The sequence below is a fragment of the Pygocentrus nattereri genome, chromosome 5, assembly GCF_015220715.1.
Source record: "Pygocentrus nattereri isolate fPygNat1 chromosome 5, fPygNat1.pri, whole genome shotgun sequence".
Classification (NCBI taxonomy): Eukaryota; Metazoa; Chordata; class Actinopteri; order Characiformes; family Serrasalmidae; genus Pygocentrus; species Pygocentrus nattereri.
In genome coordinates, this window is record NC_051215.1 from 32,138,431 (window position 1) to 32,156,893 (window position 18,463).

The 18,463-nt window shown below is 38.5% G+C and overlaps 2 protein-coding genes across 3 annotated transcripts; one reads left to right on the forward strand and one right to left on the reverse strand.

Moving 5' to 3' along the window:
• Positions 1 to 3,901: 3,901 nt before the first annotated feature.
• Positions 3,902 to 12,504, reverse strand: fam241a (family with sequence similarity 241 member A). Its single transcript, XM_017690475.2, has 2 exons — positions 12,329 to 12,504; positions 3,902 to 5,618 (listed from the first exon to the last, which is right to left on the reverse strand). The coding sequence occupies exons 1-2, from the start codon at positions 12,434 to 12,436 to the stop codon at positions 5,319 to 5,321; spliced, it is 408 nt and encodes a 135-aa protein (XP_017545964.1). The 5' UTR covers positions 12,437 to 12,504; the 3' UTR covers positions 3,902 to 5,318.
• eif4eb (eukaryotic translation initiation factor 4eb) lies at positions 12,164 to 16,821 on the forward strand. Of its 2 annotated transcripts, none has more exons than XM_037538761.1 (7): positions 12,164 to 12,184; positions 14,028 to 14,131; positions 14,386 to 14,481; positions 14,696 to 14,759; positions 14,953 to 15,066; positions 15,149 to 15,288; positions 15,709 to 16,821. In XM_037538761.1, the coding sequence occupies exons 4-7, from the start codon at positions 14,730 to 14,732 to the stop codon at positions 15,821 to 15,823; spliced, it is 399 nt and encodes a 132-aa protein (XP_037394658.1). In that variant the 5' UTR covers positions 12,164 to 12,184; positions 14,028 to 14,131; positions 14,386 to 14,481; positions 14,696 to 14,729; the 3' UTR covers positions 15,824 to 16,821. The 2 variants fall into 2 exon arrangements, with proteins under 2 accessions (XP_037394658.1, XP_037394657.1); XM_037538760.1 differs by lacking the exon at positions 12,164 to 12,184 and adding an exon at positions 12,908 to 13,046.
• Positions 16,822 to 18,463: the final 1,642 nt, after the last annotated feature.

The following is an 18,463-nucleotide window of genomic DNA, read 5'->3' on the forward strand; positions in this document are numbered from 1 at the left end:
GGACCTCTGACCGTTTCTATCAGATGATCTTCCATGGAGTGCTACTCGCTCAGCATGCTGGTTAGGGAGGCAACTGTAAGCACACACATTAATCTGGGTGGGTGGGGTGGCTTTTGCCTGGAGGTGTGTGTGATATTGTGTATTTGTATGTGATGTTTGTGTTTATGATGCGTGTGCATTCCCTTTTTGTGCATGTCCTCCTACAGCCTCCAGTGAAGCTGAACGCTTGAGATGGTTTTATGTAGCTTGTTCTGGCTTTGACCGCACGCCTGCAGCTCAGCCTCCAGAACGCGCACTGCATCCAGCAACTCACCCTGCTCTGGCCACTGACCTTCACGGGGCAACTGCTGGTCACCGCACAGCACACACTTGCACTTATATGCAGTGGCTTGCAAAAGTGTTCAGCCCCTTTAATGCAGATTTGTCTGGATTTCGGATGACACTTTGATATTTCACACCCTCAAAATGAATTCATTTAAAGTGATATTGGCTTTAATGTAAGAACATTTTCTGCGAGCAACTGAACTGATTAAACACAGATACAGTGGGTTGCAAAAGTATTCAGCCCCCTTGAACTTTTCAACCTTTTGCCACATTTCAGGCTTCAAACATAAAGATATGAAATTGACATTTTTTGTGAAGAGTCAACAACAAGTGGGACACAATCGTGAAGTGGAACGAAATTTGTTGGATATTTTAAACTTTTTTTTAGAAATAAAAAACTGAAAAGTGGGGCGTGCAATATTATTCAGCCCCCTTGCTTTAATACTTTGTAGCGCCACCTTTTGCTGTGATTACAGCTGCAAGTGGCTTGGGGTACGCTTGGGGTACGATCATTGTCTTGTTGGAAGATAAATCTCCGTCCCAGTCTCAGGTCTTTTGCAGACTCCAACAGGTTTTCTTCCAGAATGGTCCTGTATTTGGCTCCATCCATCTTCCTATCAATATTAACCATCTTCCCTGTCCCTGCTGAAGAAAAGCAGGCCCAAACCATGATGCTGCCACCACCATGTTTGACAGTGGGGATGGTGTGTTCAGGGTGATGAGCTGTATTGCTTTTACGCCAAACATAAGTTCGATTTTGGTTTCATCTGACCAGAGCACCTTCTTCCACATGTTTGGTGTGTCTCCCAGGTGGCTTGTGGCAAACATTAAATGAGACTTTTTATGGATATCTTTGAGAAATGGCTTTTTCTTGCCACTCTTCCATAAAGCCCAGATTTGTGCAGTGTACCACTGATCGTTGTCCTATGGACAAAGTCTCCCACCTCAGCTGTAGATCTCTGCAGTTCATCCAGAGTGATCATGGGCCTCTTGGCTGCATCTATGATCAGTCTTCTCCTTGTTTGAGCTGAAAGTTTAGAGGGACGGCCGGGTCTTGGTAGATTTGCAGTGGTCTGATGCTCCTTCCATTTCAATATGATCGCTTGCACAGTGCTCCTTGAGATGTTTAAAGCTTGGGAAATCTTTTTCTATCCAAATCCGGCTTTAAACCTCTCCACAACAGTATCTCGGACCTGCCTGGTGTGTTCCTTGGTCTTCATGATGCTCTCTGCGCTTTAAACAGAACTCTGAGACTATCACAGAGCAGGTGCATTTATACGGAGACTTGATTACACACAGGTGGATTCTATTTATCATCATCAGTCATTTAGGTCAACATTGGATCATTCAGAGATCCTCACTGAACTTCTGGAGTGAGTTTGCTGCACTGAAAGTAAAGGGGCCGAATAATATTGCACGCCCCACTTTTCAGTTTTTTATTTCTAAAAAAAGTTTAAAATATCCAATAAATTTCGTTCCACTTCACAATTGTGTCCCACTTGTTGTTGATTCTTCACAAAAAATTACAATTTCATATCTTTATGTTTGAAGCCTGAAATGTGGCAAAAGGTTGAAAAGTTCAAGGGGGCTGAATACTTTTGCAACCCACTGTATCTTTAAGAAAGCATCAATCATATTGTGGTTGTTTTAAACAACCAAACATATTCTGCACCTAAATCAGTGTATTACCATGCTATACATACTACATTGCTGACTGTACTGCTATTGGTGGTGTATTATTTTTGCGTGGTAATACAAGGTTTTGGAAGTTAATATCCAGCAAAACCGTTACGTATGGTGTTTTGGATGCTCATACCAATAACAGACCAGCACAAGACTAACAAACCAGCTTAGACCAGCATACGATCAACTACTTCTGCAGGCTTTTATCACCGGGATCAGTGTTTTTGATTTGGGTTGAAGTTAAGCACGCCTGTGTTTAAGACTTCTTTTACTCTGTCTTATGCTGAAAATTTATTTTGAAAACACAAAAAGCTGAGAACCCTAACCTAACTCCTGCATGATGTTCCGGTTGGTTCCGCAACAGTTATTATATGCTACATCAGATAGACCACACCAAACTAAACATCATAGTACTTCCTCATATCTACAACCATTTCTAAATGGTTATCATTTGTTAATATACATACATAAAGTTATTCACAGACCGACTAAAGTTCACCTAGCTCTTATCTTTACTGCTGAATTTCCCAGTGCTGCTGGGAAAACACCCAAAGAAAACAGTGTGCATCCCATGACCTTGTTCTTTTTTGCTTATTTTTCACTTCTACATTTTTTTCTTTACACAGTTCACATTAAATATGGTCAAATCACTCTGAGCTAGATGAAAACCATCAATAGAAACTCTAGATATTCTATGGCATTTGAGTTAATTAAATTAAAAAAGTGTAAACAGACTTCTTGCACCAGATCTGTCTGGTTATTTATATAACCTGTAATACTACTATTCAAATTCAACAGGGCAGATTTTTTGTCAAAAACATACAACCTTTATTTAGATTCCCAAATAGTAAGTTTAATTGCAGTTACAGAATTCAAATATTTAACCTTCAAATAAATGCCCAATAAATTTCTCCCAAAAGACTGTAAGAAAATACAGCTTGATGGCATAAATGATCATCTAAGTTGTGGCACAAAGCATAATCAATGAGGTATAAAGGAACAGCAGTAAACTGCACTGATGCACATTTGTACTCAGGAAAGAAAACAGCTAATGCACTCATTATTTTGGAGAATTACAGTAATATCCACACAGTAAATCTGTGCTACAGCTGTAACACAATCAGCCCTGCCTTGAGAGATCAAATTGACAGAAAATCAAATTTACAGAAGAAAAAGATATTCTTACAGAGATGCATATACTCATCACACAATCATATAAAGAGCAGCTTAACCCATTTTCGCCACAAGTTGGATTTCCATCCCATTTTTAAAGATAAATATTATGTAAATACTGTACATATCAAGCAAGCACTACCTTCATCTAGAGTGTGGGAATCATAAATCAAAGCACTGAAAGAACAGTATTTAGTTGAGCATGGCCTGTTCACCAGTTTTGGCACTGCCAAAGACATCTCAGTTTACCGATACTAGCGTCATATTAATGCCACTTCATAAATGTCTGAATTTACAGTTAATAACACGACATCTTAGGTTTGTTCCAATTTATAGCAGAAAGGAAAGCACTTTAAATGCATAATATTTTTATTACATAATAAACAGCATTTCTTAAGTTGGAGCTGATGGTACTTGTAATGGGGTTAATAAGCGCATACATTCTGCACATTCTACATCTGCACCTTTATCTACTAGACTTTCCCACTGTGGTACATTAACCTTAAAGTGGAGATTATTTTCTAGTCAGACGTCCAGATAAAGGGGCAAGGAAAAGGTTGCCCTCTAGTGCACTTGTGTGGAGAATGCAGGACTAACTAGAAGGGCAAGAAGGTGGCTACATCCAAGAAACTATATGCGGAATTTAACTTTCAAAAGAATATGACTGATATGTATCATTCTGCTTGAAAAAGGTATTATAGTACCAATCTTCTTTTTTTTCTTTTAAAGTGCATTTCCTTTAACATCCATGCTAGTCGTGATTATGCATTCACTCACTGGTCAGTATAAATTGATAGTCGAGGAAAGCATGCATATCAAAAGCACCTTACTTAGTGCGTACATGACGATAAAGAGTCCTTTGCTACAGAAGATCTCCATCCCCAAAGACGCGCATCATTTGCTGTAATGCAGCCTTATAGTGCCTTGTAAATGCATCTTCATGTCCTGCATTATACAGTACTGTGCAAGATTCAGAGACCACCCCCATTTATTTGGTATATAGTCAAAAAACTAATTAAGTAGAAGTTATTCATTTTTCAGGGGATATTTTTGAGATTGGATATTAGAACAAAATATTTAATGAGACAAAGGACAAAACAAGAAAAAGAAAAAAGAAAATGGGACCCCCAACAACTGTGCAAGACTGGGTAGACCACCAAAACTGTCACCATCAGTTAAACAGTGCTTAATGCTTTTAATCTTCATCAGAGAAAAATCAAGCCCCACTCTTGCTTCAGGTCTTTTTATATATCCTTCCACCGTGAGAACACAGCTCAGTGGTATGAATCTGAAAGGATGTCAGCCGTCAAGAAACCATTATTGAAAAAGAAAATAGACAAAAATAGAACATTTGCAAATCAGTAAGTAGGTGCTGATAGTCCACCCTCTACGTTACTGAATAAGTTGGAAATTATTTGGATTATGGAAGCAGAAAACCAAACCAACTTCTAAGACTGAACTTCGAAAGTGTGCAAAAATATCCCTGACGATTTCTATGAAAAACTGAAAAAGGTCTCCTGAAAAGAGTGGAAGCTGAAAGAGGTAAAGAGTTCAGTTGTTGAAGCTTCGGTATAAATTTTCTGTTAAATACATGTTTTTCAAAAAATGAATAACTTGTACTGAATGGCCGTCTTAACAGAACGTTAAATAAAAGGTAAAGGATGGTCTCTGACTTTTGCACACTACTGCACACTTTTTAAAATCAAAGCAAAACAAAACTTTGTATCTCCAAAACCTTAAAACTAACATTTAATGTAAGTTAGTGTGAGATTTTATTCCAAATAATTCTACACCTTTTCTACCATCCTGAAATGTTCACACAATATAAATAAGGTAAAAACCTAAAAACTAAAAATGGAGTTAAGAGGTTTAGAGACTACAAAACACTCACACAGCAAAACACTTCAATACTTTTGCAAGGCACTGTATGTATACATAGTCATCTGAGGCAATCAAAGGACAGAGACCCAAAAACACCATTCACAATAATTCTCTCAAGAGACATTCATCAAGCTGATCTGTGTTCGTGTGGGGCAAGGTAGAAAGAATAACTCTCTTTCTCCTTGTCCTTCTCTCTATTACCCTAAGGCTGGCACTTGGTTAGCCTGTGCATCTGTATGCCTGTCCTGCCTAGGCCTTTACTTCTGGATGTAGATGATGACAATGCAGAGAGTTCCCACAAGCCCTAGGGCTTGGATACCGAGGAACCAAAGTAGCACCCAAAAGAGCAGGACCACCACAGGCTCTACAATCTTCTCTCCAAAGTAGAGCTGAGTGAAACCTATGCCTCGTAGGCACTTATTCAGCTCTCCAAACAGAGTGCCCAGCCTCTCACAGTCATCCACCAGCGCTGCATCCGGTGCAGGATCTGGTGCAGCTTGAGGCTCCAGCCTGGTGCTAGAAGAGCCTGGAGGTCGTGCCCTCGCCCTGAGGTCATTCTGAGAAGGAAAGAGAACATCTGGTAATGTTTTTCATGTTCAAAGAATAGTTGATTTTCTGCAGTAAGTAGAAAGTGATAGAGAATCCAAAAAAGCTGGAACACAATGTGAAGTGCTCATAAGAAAGCAAGCATTAGTTAATTCTATTTGGACTTTAATTTATATTACATCATCACATCAACACAACATGATATTTATTGTTATATAAGTAGAACTTATGAAGTTGTAAACAATATGTTTTATTTATGTTTATATTAGCAAGTTTACCACTGTTCACCTTTTCTTTTAACAGCACTTAATAATTGTTCCCCATTTGAAAGCAGAATTTTTTGCCATTTTTACGTCATATAGGTTTTCAGTTGTGCATCCATACAGGACCTTCATTGTTGTTTTTTGGGCTTCATAATGTGCCACATATTTTCAAAGAAAGACAGGTTTGGACTTCAGGCAGGCCAGCATAGCACATAAACTGTATGACTATGTAGTCATACTGCTGTATCATGTGAAAAATGTGGCTTGGTGTTGTCATGTTAAAATAAAAAGGATGTAGCTGAAAAAGATGATGTCTAGAAGGCAGTATATATGGCTCTGATGCCTTCACAGAAGAGCAAGTTACCCATGCCAGGGACACTAACACACTCTATACAGAATCTGACATGACAGAATCTGGCTTTTGAACTTTATACTGGTAACACTCTGGATAGTCCTTCTTTTCTTTTGCCTGGAGAATGCAACGTCCATTATTTCCAAAATCTGAAATGTTGACTCGTCAGATCATAATACATGTTTCCACATGCATCATGCATCAGATTATTTCACATGAAGAAGTTGGCAGCATTTCTGATGTTATTGACATGTGATTTCCGCTGTGCATAATACAGCGTTAACTAGCCTTTGTGGATGCAGCGACAAACGGTGTTTACTGACAATGGTTTGTCAAAGTATTCCATAGCACGTGTTGTTGGCCTTGTCCTTTATGTACAGAGATTTCTCTGGATTACCTGAATATTTTGTTATTATGCACATTCGAAGGAGAAATATGTAAAGTCCTTGAAATCGCTTGTTGTAGAATGTTATTTGTAAACTGCTGGAGTGCTAGATTTTCTGTAACAGTAAGAGCGGTAATGCATTTGCTCATTCCTAAACAAGGATTACCAACTTGCATGATGCAAGGTGTGTCTATGTGTTTCCTTAATTGAGAAATGATGGTATCAATTCAAAACATGGCACAATCCCACAAACAATAACGTGAACCACTCTGGTGGTTATTTTCGTGGGAACAAGCCCATGTGGATTAAATTGTCTATGTTTGGTCACACATGTTGCACATACACACTCTGCTGACTGACTGATATATTTAAGACTCATGTAAATTGTGTGGCCTGAAAATCATGCAAACCTTCTAACTACTGCTGTAGGAGTAGAGGAGAAAAAAAGAACTTGCTTGAGCAGGACTTCAGATTTAACTGGCACTGTATTTAAAATGGCCTCCTCTTCCTGCATCAAATTCCATGTTTTGCAAATCAATGTTTGTGGAAAGTGAGTTTAGCTTGGAATCCAAATACATGAAGAGTAATTTGCCATTTTAAGATTCTACTTACATGCTTGAATTGGTTTTATCACAGTTTTAATTCTTAACCATATTTTTCATTTTATTATACAGATTTCAAAAAGAACTCACAAGTGAAAATGACAGAGAAAAGCATTTATTACAAGTAACACATTTTTTTACTGGTCAGTATTAAATATACTTATTTCTTAAATATAAATTAAATATACCTATTTCTCACATGGCCAAATCAAATCTCTGACATCAAGAATGAAATATTTACTATTTAAGTTCACATGTGTAAACTGAATAGGAAATAAAAGCGATAACAGCTTGCCAAAGTAATTAAAACTTCAGTCTGTCAATTTCATTTTTAACTGTAATAAAAAAAACAACAGATGTTTAACCTTAAATTATGTTAGTTAAAATAATGGCTGCAATTGTGATGAATTGTAAAAATGCTTGAATTATTATTTTTATCATTATTACTGATGAATTATTCATTTCTTAGCCATTTTACCTTCAAATTTGTAGCTTTTTCTGAGAATTGTGGTTTTCTTTGTTTCTTTGTTTTTGTTTAGGCAACCAACTGGAGCTTTACTTGGTGGGCCTTTAACATGTATAACCTCATTTATATGCAGATTTTGATTTGCTCTTGCCAGGACACAGGAGAAAATACTGCAACGTTAAAAAGACACCAGTAATGCTAATCACTGCCACAGCTCTTATTTACCATGCCCCACATTTGCAGTTCCCCCTGTTACTGCAGAGATGTTGTTTCACACCATTACATTTCTGGATTTAATAACAGGAAGACTGCACTAGCAAAACAGCAGCGCCATCATAAAGTATGAGTAGAATGATGTTTTTTATTGATGTTTTATGCGACAGACCCATCATGATGTTCAATTAAAGAGGACCAGTTATGCCCTCTTGAACTTTCTGCATTGCCAGGATTTGAATTTGAATTCCCAACAGGAAGGTGAAACATTAGACAACTATGCCATTTGGGAGGCAATGTTAAATGTCTTTGCTATGAAACATATTTGACCAGGGTTCTTTATGTACTAACACGATCCACATAATGCTCAGAAAAGTTATGGTGATGTGCTTTAATGTCACATGATAGCATATCATCATATCACCCACCCTGTATTCCTTAATGTGTCTTGGGCTGGGTAAATGCACTGGGTCAGACAAAGCATTGGAGATAGACTGCTATGTGATTGATCCAGCCAACTGAGTAGGTTGTTGGAGATGCATGTGCATTCAGATGCTTTTACAGAGTACGTGCAGATACTTTTGTCTTTCAGGTCTTAGAAAATGCACCACCTCAAAGAGCTTCTGGAATTCCCTGGATTTGGAAAATCAGCATTAATGCAAACTGTATTTATGCCTAAATAAATGTGATTAGGTGTAAACAGAATGTGAAAAAATCCCAAAACATGAGAGCAAGTTTGTCTGGTGTATGTTGACTATGTGTGTTCTTATATGTCCATGTATTCTATGTCATGTCTCTATGACGGATTATAAAAGGCTTAAAGTTTGATGTTGTACATTAACTTTAAGTTCAAGCCTTTGGATCAGAGTGAGGTTAGGGTCAGGATTTAGTTTAAGTTTAGACTTAGCATATGTATGCCACAGTATACAAATATGTACAACAACATGCATATTTATATGGACCATCTGAGTTTTTTTTATGTGTATATGATGCGGAAGAGAGGAGCCGTATGCTGTTGCTAAGCTATAAACTCAAATAAATACAGGAAAAGGTTCAGAGGTGAAAAAAAAAAACAAAGCTAATGTAAACAAGTCTCATTCTGCAGCAGTGAAGCAGAGGGGTATTTCACAAACCAGGCTCTCTTATTTAACCAGATAACCAACTAAGCTCAACAAAAAATGTTGTGAGTTTATAAAACTCAAAGAGTTTTCAATGTAGCCTTTACTGAATGGTGAACTACAAATTACACTATGGGTGGTGTTGATTTCAAATGAAAAGCTGGATGGTGTAAATGGTCACATGATCAGAGCTATTTACTTTAAGCATGAGAAAGATGAGCTCAGCTTCACAGGTCTATAAAAGGAAGTCACGAAAATATATTACAATACAGTCACAACTACCATGTTTGGTACATGTAAGCTTGGTTTCCCAGGCAGGGATTAAGCCTAGTTCTGGAGTACACAGCAAATACAATAGTAATTCTACTTCAACACCATCAAGATGCTCTTTTTTTCAGCTGGAATACAGAATGAATCATCAATATTATCCAAAGCTTTGAATTCAGTTATTTTTATACTCTTTGTAATGCAACACGCAGCTGTTTAATGTTCTTTAAGTACTAGCGTTAACCATAACACGCTCAAAACAGCACATTATAGCATGTTGTGGTGTGAATTATCATGATATGATCAAGTATTATCATATTGCCTAATGCTAACTGCCATATTTATATTATATACAAATATCTGAACAGTGATACTTGTGACTGGTGGGATAACACAGTGGCTCATATCTGCTGATAACCCTCACCATCATTTTATATATATATAAAAACCTTGTATCTCCATTTTTGTAGTTTTTCAGTTTTTGACATAATCTGAAAGTGCCTGTTGACTTTTATATTGTGCGTAAATTTCAAGATTAATGATTCAAAAGAAATGGCCCAAAATTACTTGATAAAAATTATGGTTCCATTGACTTACATTAAAAGGCAAGTATGTTTTTTTTCCTTCTGTAAAGTTATAATTTTGGAGAGAGAGGTTTTCTTCCAACAACAGCAATACACACACACACACACATACAAGAACCCTTTAAAAGCTTCCTTATAGCCCAACAAATGTTCCACTATTGTCATTTGAAACCTTTTTATAACACTGCAAGATAATCCAATACAGACCACATCCTCTGGCCTTTTCCATCATTGTATTAGTATGCTGCCTCAGTTCTTTCTACATGGTTCACTGGTTACTGATTCAGTTATTTTGAATTTATTTTGTGTAATTGGGTCTAATTAATCAACTGATGCATCTTTTGACCCTGTCATTTCCCAACAGTCACAACTCACTAAGAATACTTTTCACTGACTTCAGCAAAACATTTTCTGAAAAGGTAAACAGTTTATGTCATGGGTCAGTCTATGGAGTAGACTTCATGTCTTACATAGCTGGGGGAAAAAATAGGATTAAGTGGGTTAATTTAAAAAAAGGAGTCTAGAGAAAAGACTATACAAAAGAATATACAGGACGCTGTATCAAGTGCAGGTGGTTCTGAAAAATGAATAATCAGGTGAACTTTAACATTAGTAAAAGCCAAGAATAGACTACAACTCTGGTGTCCAAAGTCCACCACCAGGGCCAAATGTGGCCCACTGACAGTGTTTCTCTGTATTAAAGAGTGTTGAAGGCCCACCAGCCAATAAATTTGAAATGTGAGTGGGAAAACTCGTAATGCTTAACATGACATCTGTTTGCAGAAAAAGTCCTACCCTTCAAGATAAAGAGCCAGGTGGAGATCTGTCCAGAGATGGCCACCAAATGAACAGACTTAAGTTTTAAAAGGACTTTGCTAAGTTCTTTTCTGACTTGACCTGCAACTTACTTTACTGAATGTCATAAAGCCAGCAATAAAGCACAAACTTAACACTCAGAACCAGTGATTTTAGTGAGATGAAAGTTTGAATAGTTTTTCATTGAGAGCCACAGTAAATATATGTGCCTCAAATGTCAAAAGACTGTAATGAATTTAATATTAATAGACATAAAACAAAGCATTGACTACAATAAATATTCAGGAGAGAAGAGGGCAGAGAAACTAAAGCAACTGCAAGCCACCTGGATCTCACACCACCAACTTCTTATCAGAGCAAATTAAGTAGTTTGGTAAATATTAACTACTTAAGGTCAAATAAAACAGCTGTTTAATCTGCTGTTCTTGTTTAATAAAAAGATTTCGGAATTCGGTTGCTTTAGTCTATTTGATTTGTAAACAAAATAATAATAATCTAACAAAAACCAAAAATATATAGATTTTTGTTTAGTTTGTCCTACATACAAATGATATTTGTCAAGTATTTTTATAGTGCATTTTACAACAGGTATTGTCGAAAAAGCAGATATCTAGGTCTGAGCAGCCATGAGAAAGCCAATGATAACACTGGAAAGGAAAAACCCCTCTGAGTAAGAGGAAGAAAACTTGAGAGAAACCAGGACTCAAAAGGGGAACCCATCCTTGTCTAGTCGACACAGCAAAATAAAAGCAAACAATAACAAAACAGCAATATGAACAGAGAGGGTTTAACGTTAGTATAAAATATTAAAATACATAGAAGGGGAAAGCAAGGGCTACGATTTAACAGTTCAAGTCTGTGCAGCAGCATCCCTATCAGGAGGGTCAGTTCATGCAGGTGAGCTTTGCACAGTGTTGTACAGCGGAGAGGTTCATGGTGGTCAGACTGGCCCAGGAGACGGGCGAGCAGTGGGCACCCGATTGAAGCAGGTGAAACAACAGCATCAGAGCACAGGATGTTTGTATTATATTTATGATTTACATTGCTATTATCTTCTGGAAAATTATGCTGCTGGCCTGTTGTTTTGGCCCAGAAGACCAGAACATGCATTTTCTTCTTGCTTCAGGTTTGAACCTTGAATACAGGTGGCCGGACTGGCAGGTAGTTGTGGTTTTGACGTCACAGCACATGGTGTTTGACTGCTTCTGATTGGTCTAACTCATCCACAAGCAATTAACGAGTTACTGAGTCAAATATGACACCACTCAGCGCAAGTGTAGTGGAAAAGGTAGGATAAAGTTAGTCTTTCAAATCGTTATTTCGATATAAAAACGATTAATCTTTCAGCCCTACTTGGGAAAACGACAACACATGAAAAGCATCTGTGACCGCCCGCCGAAGTCGTGAGGTCTGTATTCAGGCAGCGGATACAGAGACACACCGGCAGCCCCGGTAAACAATGTTTACATGACAACCTGACAGAAACAGTTCCGGGTAGGTGGGTAAATCAGGTAAGAACGCGTTCAGTTCGACACATAACAAAATACGCAAGTATTTTTGGATGGTAAACAGGCTGGCGTCTGTGTTTGGACAGACCTTAGCGGAGAGGCGGCGTTTCTAACTAACTGCTGTCTTATCAGCTCTGAGCTGCTCACCTGCTCGGCTGCACAGCGGTACGGGTACCTGCTCGGACCTCCCGCCTCGAGCAAACTGCGGCGGTGGATCACCGTTGCATCATTCACAGTCGGCGGTTCACTGGACATTTTATGTTGTCCACCCAAGTGTACAACTCTGATTAATCCGACCCTGAAAACGGGCCGATGGGTTGAGAGGAGCGCCGTTTGACTCGCTTCCGGTCTTTTCTGTCAAACGCGGCACTCCGTGACGTCACCGGAGTTGTAGCCGAAAGCGAAGTGGCACATTCAGCACATTCAGCACATCCAGCAAGCCGAAACAGCTTAAAGCCAGAAAAGTACCGTGCACGGAGCACACAAACAGTCCACATGCTCCATAAAGCCTAAATTAGGGTTTACTCTGCTTGGGGTATTTTTACATTCTGCGTTCAGGCTGGAGCTCCGTGTCCTCCGCCTCGCCTGTGCAGGCGGACGCAGCGAGAAGTTGCGCTACAAATTGAGCGCTGCGGATCTCTCAGGCTGTTTAAACACAGCATCACTCAGAGGCCGATAGTTGATGCGACTTTGAGTTAACTCGGTGTGAGCGGGAGTATGAGTAATATTCTGAGTACAGAGCGGTCACTGTGAGACGGGGTTTGCCCTACATGTCGTTCAGATATGTTCCTCAGTCCATCTGTCTGCTCCATATGAGGCCTGTGTTGTGAATCAGCCAGAATGTAAAATGGCGACTGCGGAGCCGGTGAGTCGAGCTGTTACTCTTAACGCAGTTTTTCTGCTTTTTCCAACTGTTATTCGGTGAACACAAGTCCGCCTCGCAGCAGTAATGCGTGTATCGCTGGGTCTGCTTCAGGATAACTCTGCAATATTACCTATAGGCACACTTTAGTAAAGTTAATCGGGTTGTTTGAATGGGACAGCAGCAAGTCTCCCAGTGTTAACTTCACCCACAGCTCTCTGACAAGTTGGGCTGAGTAGTTTGGAGAATAGCCGTAGTTAACCTAGCTCGTTTGAGGAGCAAGCTAACGCTATCGTGAATGACTATTTCAGATGTACATTCAGCCACCTGTAAATAAATATTCAGTTTCCTAAACATTCCCCGTTTTATTGCAGGCTATTCCACACAGCCCTGTCGACGCCTAGCAGAAGAATACTGTCCTGTTATAACGTTAGCTAGCTAGCTGCTCCCTTGTTTCTTCATAGCTAAGTAATGTTAACGATACATGCTCAGTTGGCCTTAACTTTAACAAATCATCTAGGAAGACCTCGTAAGACCCCACATTCGAGTAACCTCGACCGCCACGACATCTGTAGGTTAACCAGTCAGGCTAGCGAACTATCCAGAGGTTCCTCGGTAAAGATTCCTGTCATTAACATGTCTTTACTGTGCTACTACAGACAAAACGAGCTCGTGCTAAGTTGATAATGGCTTTATTTTCGAATCACAAATATGGTGTTATTGAAGTCCCGTTAGTCCTTCGTCTCCCTTAGTTTTTGTTCCAGACTTGATTTTGAGTTGAGCAGCCTGTTTAATACAGTGAATCATTTCAACACAAATGTGGCCCAACATATTTTGATATTTTGCCTTCAGACCACTTTATGCTAGATGTTCGCCTCAAGATGAATGCACAGCTTAATGATGTGTGTGGCCGTATGAGCCAGGCTGTTCTCTACACTTCTGAGTACCCTTAACTGTTCATTTGTTGGTGTTCCTGTTCTGAAGGAAATCATCTCGGATCCATCTAAGAGTGAAGAGGAGAACTGTGAGGAGACCAGCCAGGAGATTGTCAGCCCTGAGTGCTATATTAAACATCCTCTCCAAAACAGGTGAAACTTTTTTTTTCGGGCTATTTCTTTTGGTCTGTTCATCCTGTAATGTACATACAATGTAAAGAATAGAAGGCATTTTCAAATTATGTCCAAAACTAAAAAAAATGACAAAAATGGAGACACAAAATTTTGTTCTGACTACAGTGGTGTGTGTGTGTGTGTGTGTGTGTGTGTGTGTGTGTGTGTGTGTGTGTGTGTGTTGAGTATTGGGTGTATTGAATTTGTTTGTCTTACTGCATGTTTTTCCACAGATGGTCTTTATGGTTCTTCAAAAATGACAAGAGCAAAACATGGCAAGCAAACCTGCGGCTGATTTCCAAGTTTGACACCGTAGAGGATTTTTGGGCGTAAGAATTATACATTATTTTATCAATTTTATATAACAGACACTGTTATTTAATGAAAATTACAGTGTGGCTTTTTGTTTTGTACAGTGAAGGAATTGGAGCCTAGTGCTGTTAGAGGCGTTTTAACTGTTGCTGTTTGTGTACTCTTTTTTTAAAAAAAAAGAAGATAATCTGTTGTTAAATATTTAGTTTTGGACCTTCCTTGTTTTCTTAGGCTTTATAACCACATTCAGCTGTCCAGTAATTTGATGTCAGGTTGTGACTACTCATTGTTCAAGGTGAGCTTAAGATTGAAGACCTTTACGATTTGTCGCTTTGGAATAAAAGTGGCTTAAGAGTGAATGGAACGCACTATTGTTACAGCAATGTCTGCATTGCTGTCAGTGCGTTCTGAGCTTTTATGTAGACATTGCCAAAATGACTCTAGCTACCCCCCCACCCCCACCCCCCACCCAAAATAATGTACTACAGGATGGTATTGAGCCTATGTGGGAGGACGAGAGGAATAAGAAAGGAGGCCGCTGGCTAATCACCCTCAACAAGCAGCAGAGGAAACTTGACCTGGACCGCTTTTGGCTGGAAACGGTGAGTGTTTTTGTCAATGGACCTGCTCCTTCAGCCTGCAACTTTCATGTCACTCTTGATATTTTCTTCTTTGTGCTCGCAGCTGCTTTGCCTCATAGGAGAGGCTTTTGATGACTACAGTGATGATGTATGCGGTGCTGTGGTCAATATCCGAACAAAAGGAGACAAAATAGCTGTCTGGACAACCGACTATGAGAACAGAGAAGCTATAACACACATTGGGTGAGATGAGTGTGAATGAACAACAATAACATAGTTTTATGTGGATTAAAAAAAAAAAAAGAAATGACTTAACATGGAGGTATAGTGAAAGAAACAACATATCACTGCTGTTGGAACAAATCCTTGTTTTTCAGTTTTCACCATAATTTGAAAATACTTGTTGCCCGTCATGTTGTGTGTAAATTTTGTGATGAATGGATCAAATGAAATGGCCAAAATTACTGGGAAAAATGTCTGGTTCCATTGACTTCCATTGAAAGTAAAGTATGTTTTTTCCGTCTCCTGTAAAGTTACCATTTTTTGAAGGATTTGTTCTGACAACAGTGGTATGCATATATATGAAAATGTGTATGTATATGTTTTTGTGTGTGTGTGTGTGTGTGTGTGTGTGTGTGTGTGTGTGTGTGGTTGTTTCTACAGGAGGGTGTATAAGGAGCGGTTAGGCATCCCTATGAAAATGACCATTGGCTATCAGTCTCATGCTGACACAGCCACTAAGAGTGGCTCAACTACCAAGAACAAGTTTGTGGTCTGACATCCTGAGTCTGATTGTTGTGTCTCTCTCTCTCTCTCTCTCTCTCTCTCTCTCTCTCTCTCTCTCTCTCTCTCTCTCTCTCTCTCTCTCTCTCTCTCTCTCTCTCTCTCTCTCTCTCCATCTCTCTCTCCCTCTTCATGTCTAACTGTCTATCTCTTGTGCTCTTTCTCACTGTCAGATTCTTTTTGACTCTGTTATTGGGTTTGTGTATCAAATCCTACCCTGAACCAAAGCTACACATTAACAGAGTTGGGCTCAAAATATTATGAACAACTATTACTTGTTCAGAACCCCAGTAGGAATCCCTTCACGCATAAGGCCACAGAAACCTAGAAGGAATTCTGCTCTTGAAGTATTTCCATGGGAACCACCTCAGCGCCTGATACACTACGAATATTAACCCAAGCAAAGCAACAAACATTCAATGTAATGTCATAGGATGAAACGTTCAAACATAATGACGTTCAAAGTTAATTACATATTCATAAAAATGACTCAAACCCACTCACATGTGCATTGTTAAACAGGACTTTCAGATTGTAAGATATTTGATGTGTTATTTTTAAAACAAAACTGTGTTGAATTATTTAACGGCTGAGGAACGGAAATGCCTGCGTGCTCTTATTCAGCAGCCTTGCTGCAGTAGTGCCTAATGAACATAAACATTTTTAATTTATTCAGATTTATCTTAACATTTCATTTAAGTGGTTTAAGGCCACTAAATTGCATGTAATCAAGCAAATCTTCATAAAGCTGCCTTATTTCTTTCAGTGTTTAACATTAAATTTGGGGTTTTGCAATTCAGTATGTGTTTTTTTATATTTTGAGTTTTTTGATGCAATTGTGTTTTACATTCCTTATCAGAATGGAAAAGTATGGGACTGTAATCATACTGTAATGGACAAGTTGTTCTTTGTCTCAATGTAATTGGCTTCGATTTGATTCTACCTAGGCACAGCAGTATCACTAGTTCCTTAAATAAACTAGTTTTATGTGAATTGAATTTTTCTCAAAAAAAGTGCAAAAACTGTTGTTAAATGTTTTCATTCTGCTGTGTTGCATTAACACAAATGAGTTCTGTGACCTGCATATCTAAAAGACATTGGAGTGTTTTATAGGGTATTTGTGGTTCACTAATGGCTGTAATTTACTGCAGGAAGAATATGATTATCTGAGAGCAAAGTCAGGATACAAGACAAAACAATCAAGTTCTAACTCCCTGAGAGGCATTTCACAAAGCAGGATTTCTCAGTTAGCTAGATAACTTAAGCCTAAAGATGAAAAGATCTTTTCATATTGGACAGACTTGACTTTGGGCTTAAGTTTTCTGGTTAAACTGAGAAATCTTTGTGAAATACCCCACGGTACTGACTGCACAAACACATAGGGATCTTGTTGAGGAGGCTTTCTTTATAGGCTGAGCTCTGAAAATACTATACTAATAATAAGTGACTTTAAAATAGGGCCTCATTGATTTGTCTGCATTTCAGTTGAGGCAGAAAAACGTTTGGTTCACACTGAGCTTTCGCAACTGATTTCCCCTCAGTAATCAGTACATGTACTGTCAATGATGGAACAAAAACCTTGTGTCTCCAAAATAGAACCTTCACAAAAGAACCTTCGCAACACTGTCTAGAAGTTAGCGGAGCAAGGTTTTTCTCGTTTTGGAGAATTTCTGTTGGTCCATGAAGTTGATGAAAGGTGTGTTTCAGCTTAAGAATGTGTTGCACAGATTTTTGTTGACCATTTTGTAAGCTGCAGGCCAGTGATCATACCTGCAGTGCAGTTAAAACATTGAGCCATGTTAGCAAAGCGCTTAATCCCAACCCACTTTTAATGTAATGTCCTTTTATGTGGCAGTTCTGTAAACACAGAATGCATGTCCAGAAACAATCACTTTTTATATCCAACAGTTTAAAAAAAATCTATAGTGACGTATATAGTTAAAATGTATTTTAAATGTTTTTAAAATGTAGTTAAACATTTATTATCTTGTTTCTCCAAAAGTTTTTTACAAGCGAAGGAAAAAACATTCCTAAGTTTAAAGTGGAACAAATGTAGTTTTTTTAGTCATTTCAGAGCATTTCTAGTGCCATTGCCATTTTCAAATTCAGAAAAAAGAGTATAAAAATGACTAAAATTGATATTCAAGGTTTTGTTCCAGCAACCATGTGCTATAACACTTGAGCCAGTCTCCCAATCCAAATCAAGACAGTGTGGACTTTTCAGTCATTGCCTCTACTGCATGGTATTCCACTCATGTTTGAGGCTAAATAACTGATTAATATTCATACTGCTGTCCCATTCTTAACAAAGTGTCTATCTATAACAAGTGGGCACACTAAGTATGGTTGTCTAAGAGCAGTTTGCCACAGCCAGTGAAGCATGCAGTCAGCTAAATGGGCTTCCTCATTTTCAGCCATCCTGCTCTGTAATAAATAAAGTTTGCGTGTGAGGTATTATATGTAACACTTTTAAATAATCTCAATGAAGATTGATCATTTTGAACAAATGCACAGTGATTAATCTCAATTGAACCAACTTAAATACTGTGGATATGATAAATTGCAAAAACTTTATCCGCTATTGCTTTTCTTGGTGTGGAGGTCACGCCTGAGAACACATCGACTGCCACATCTG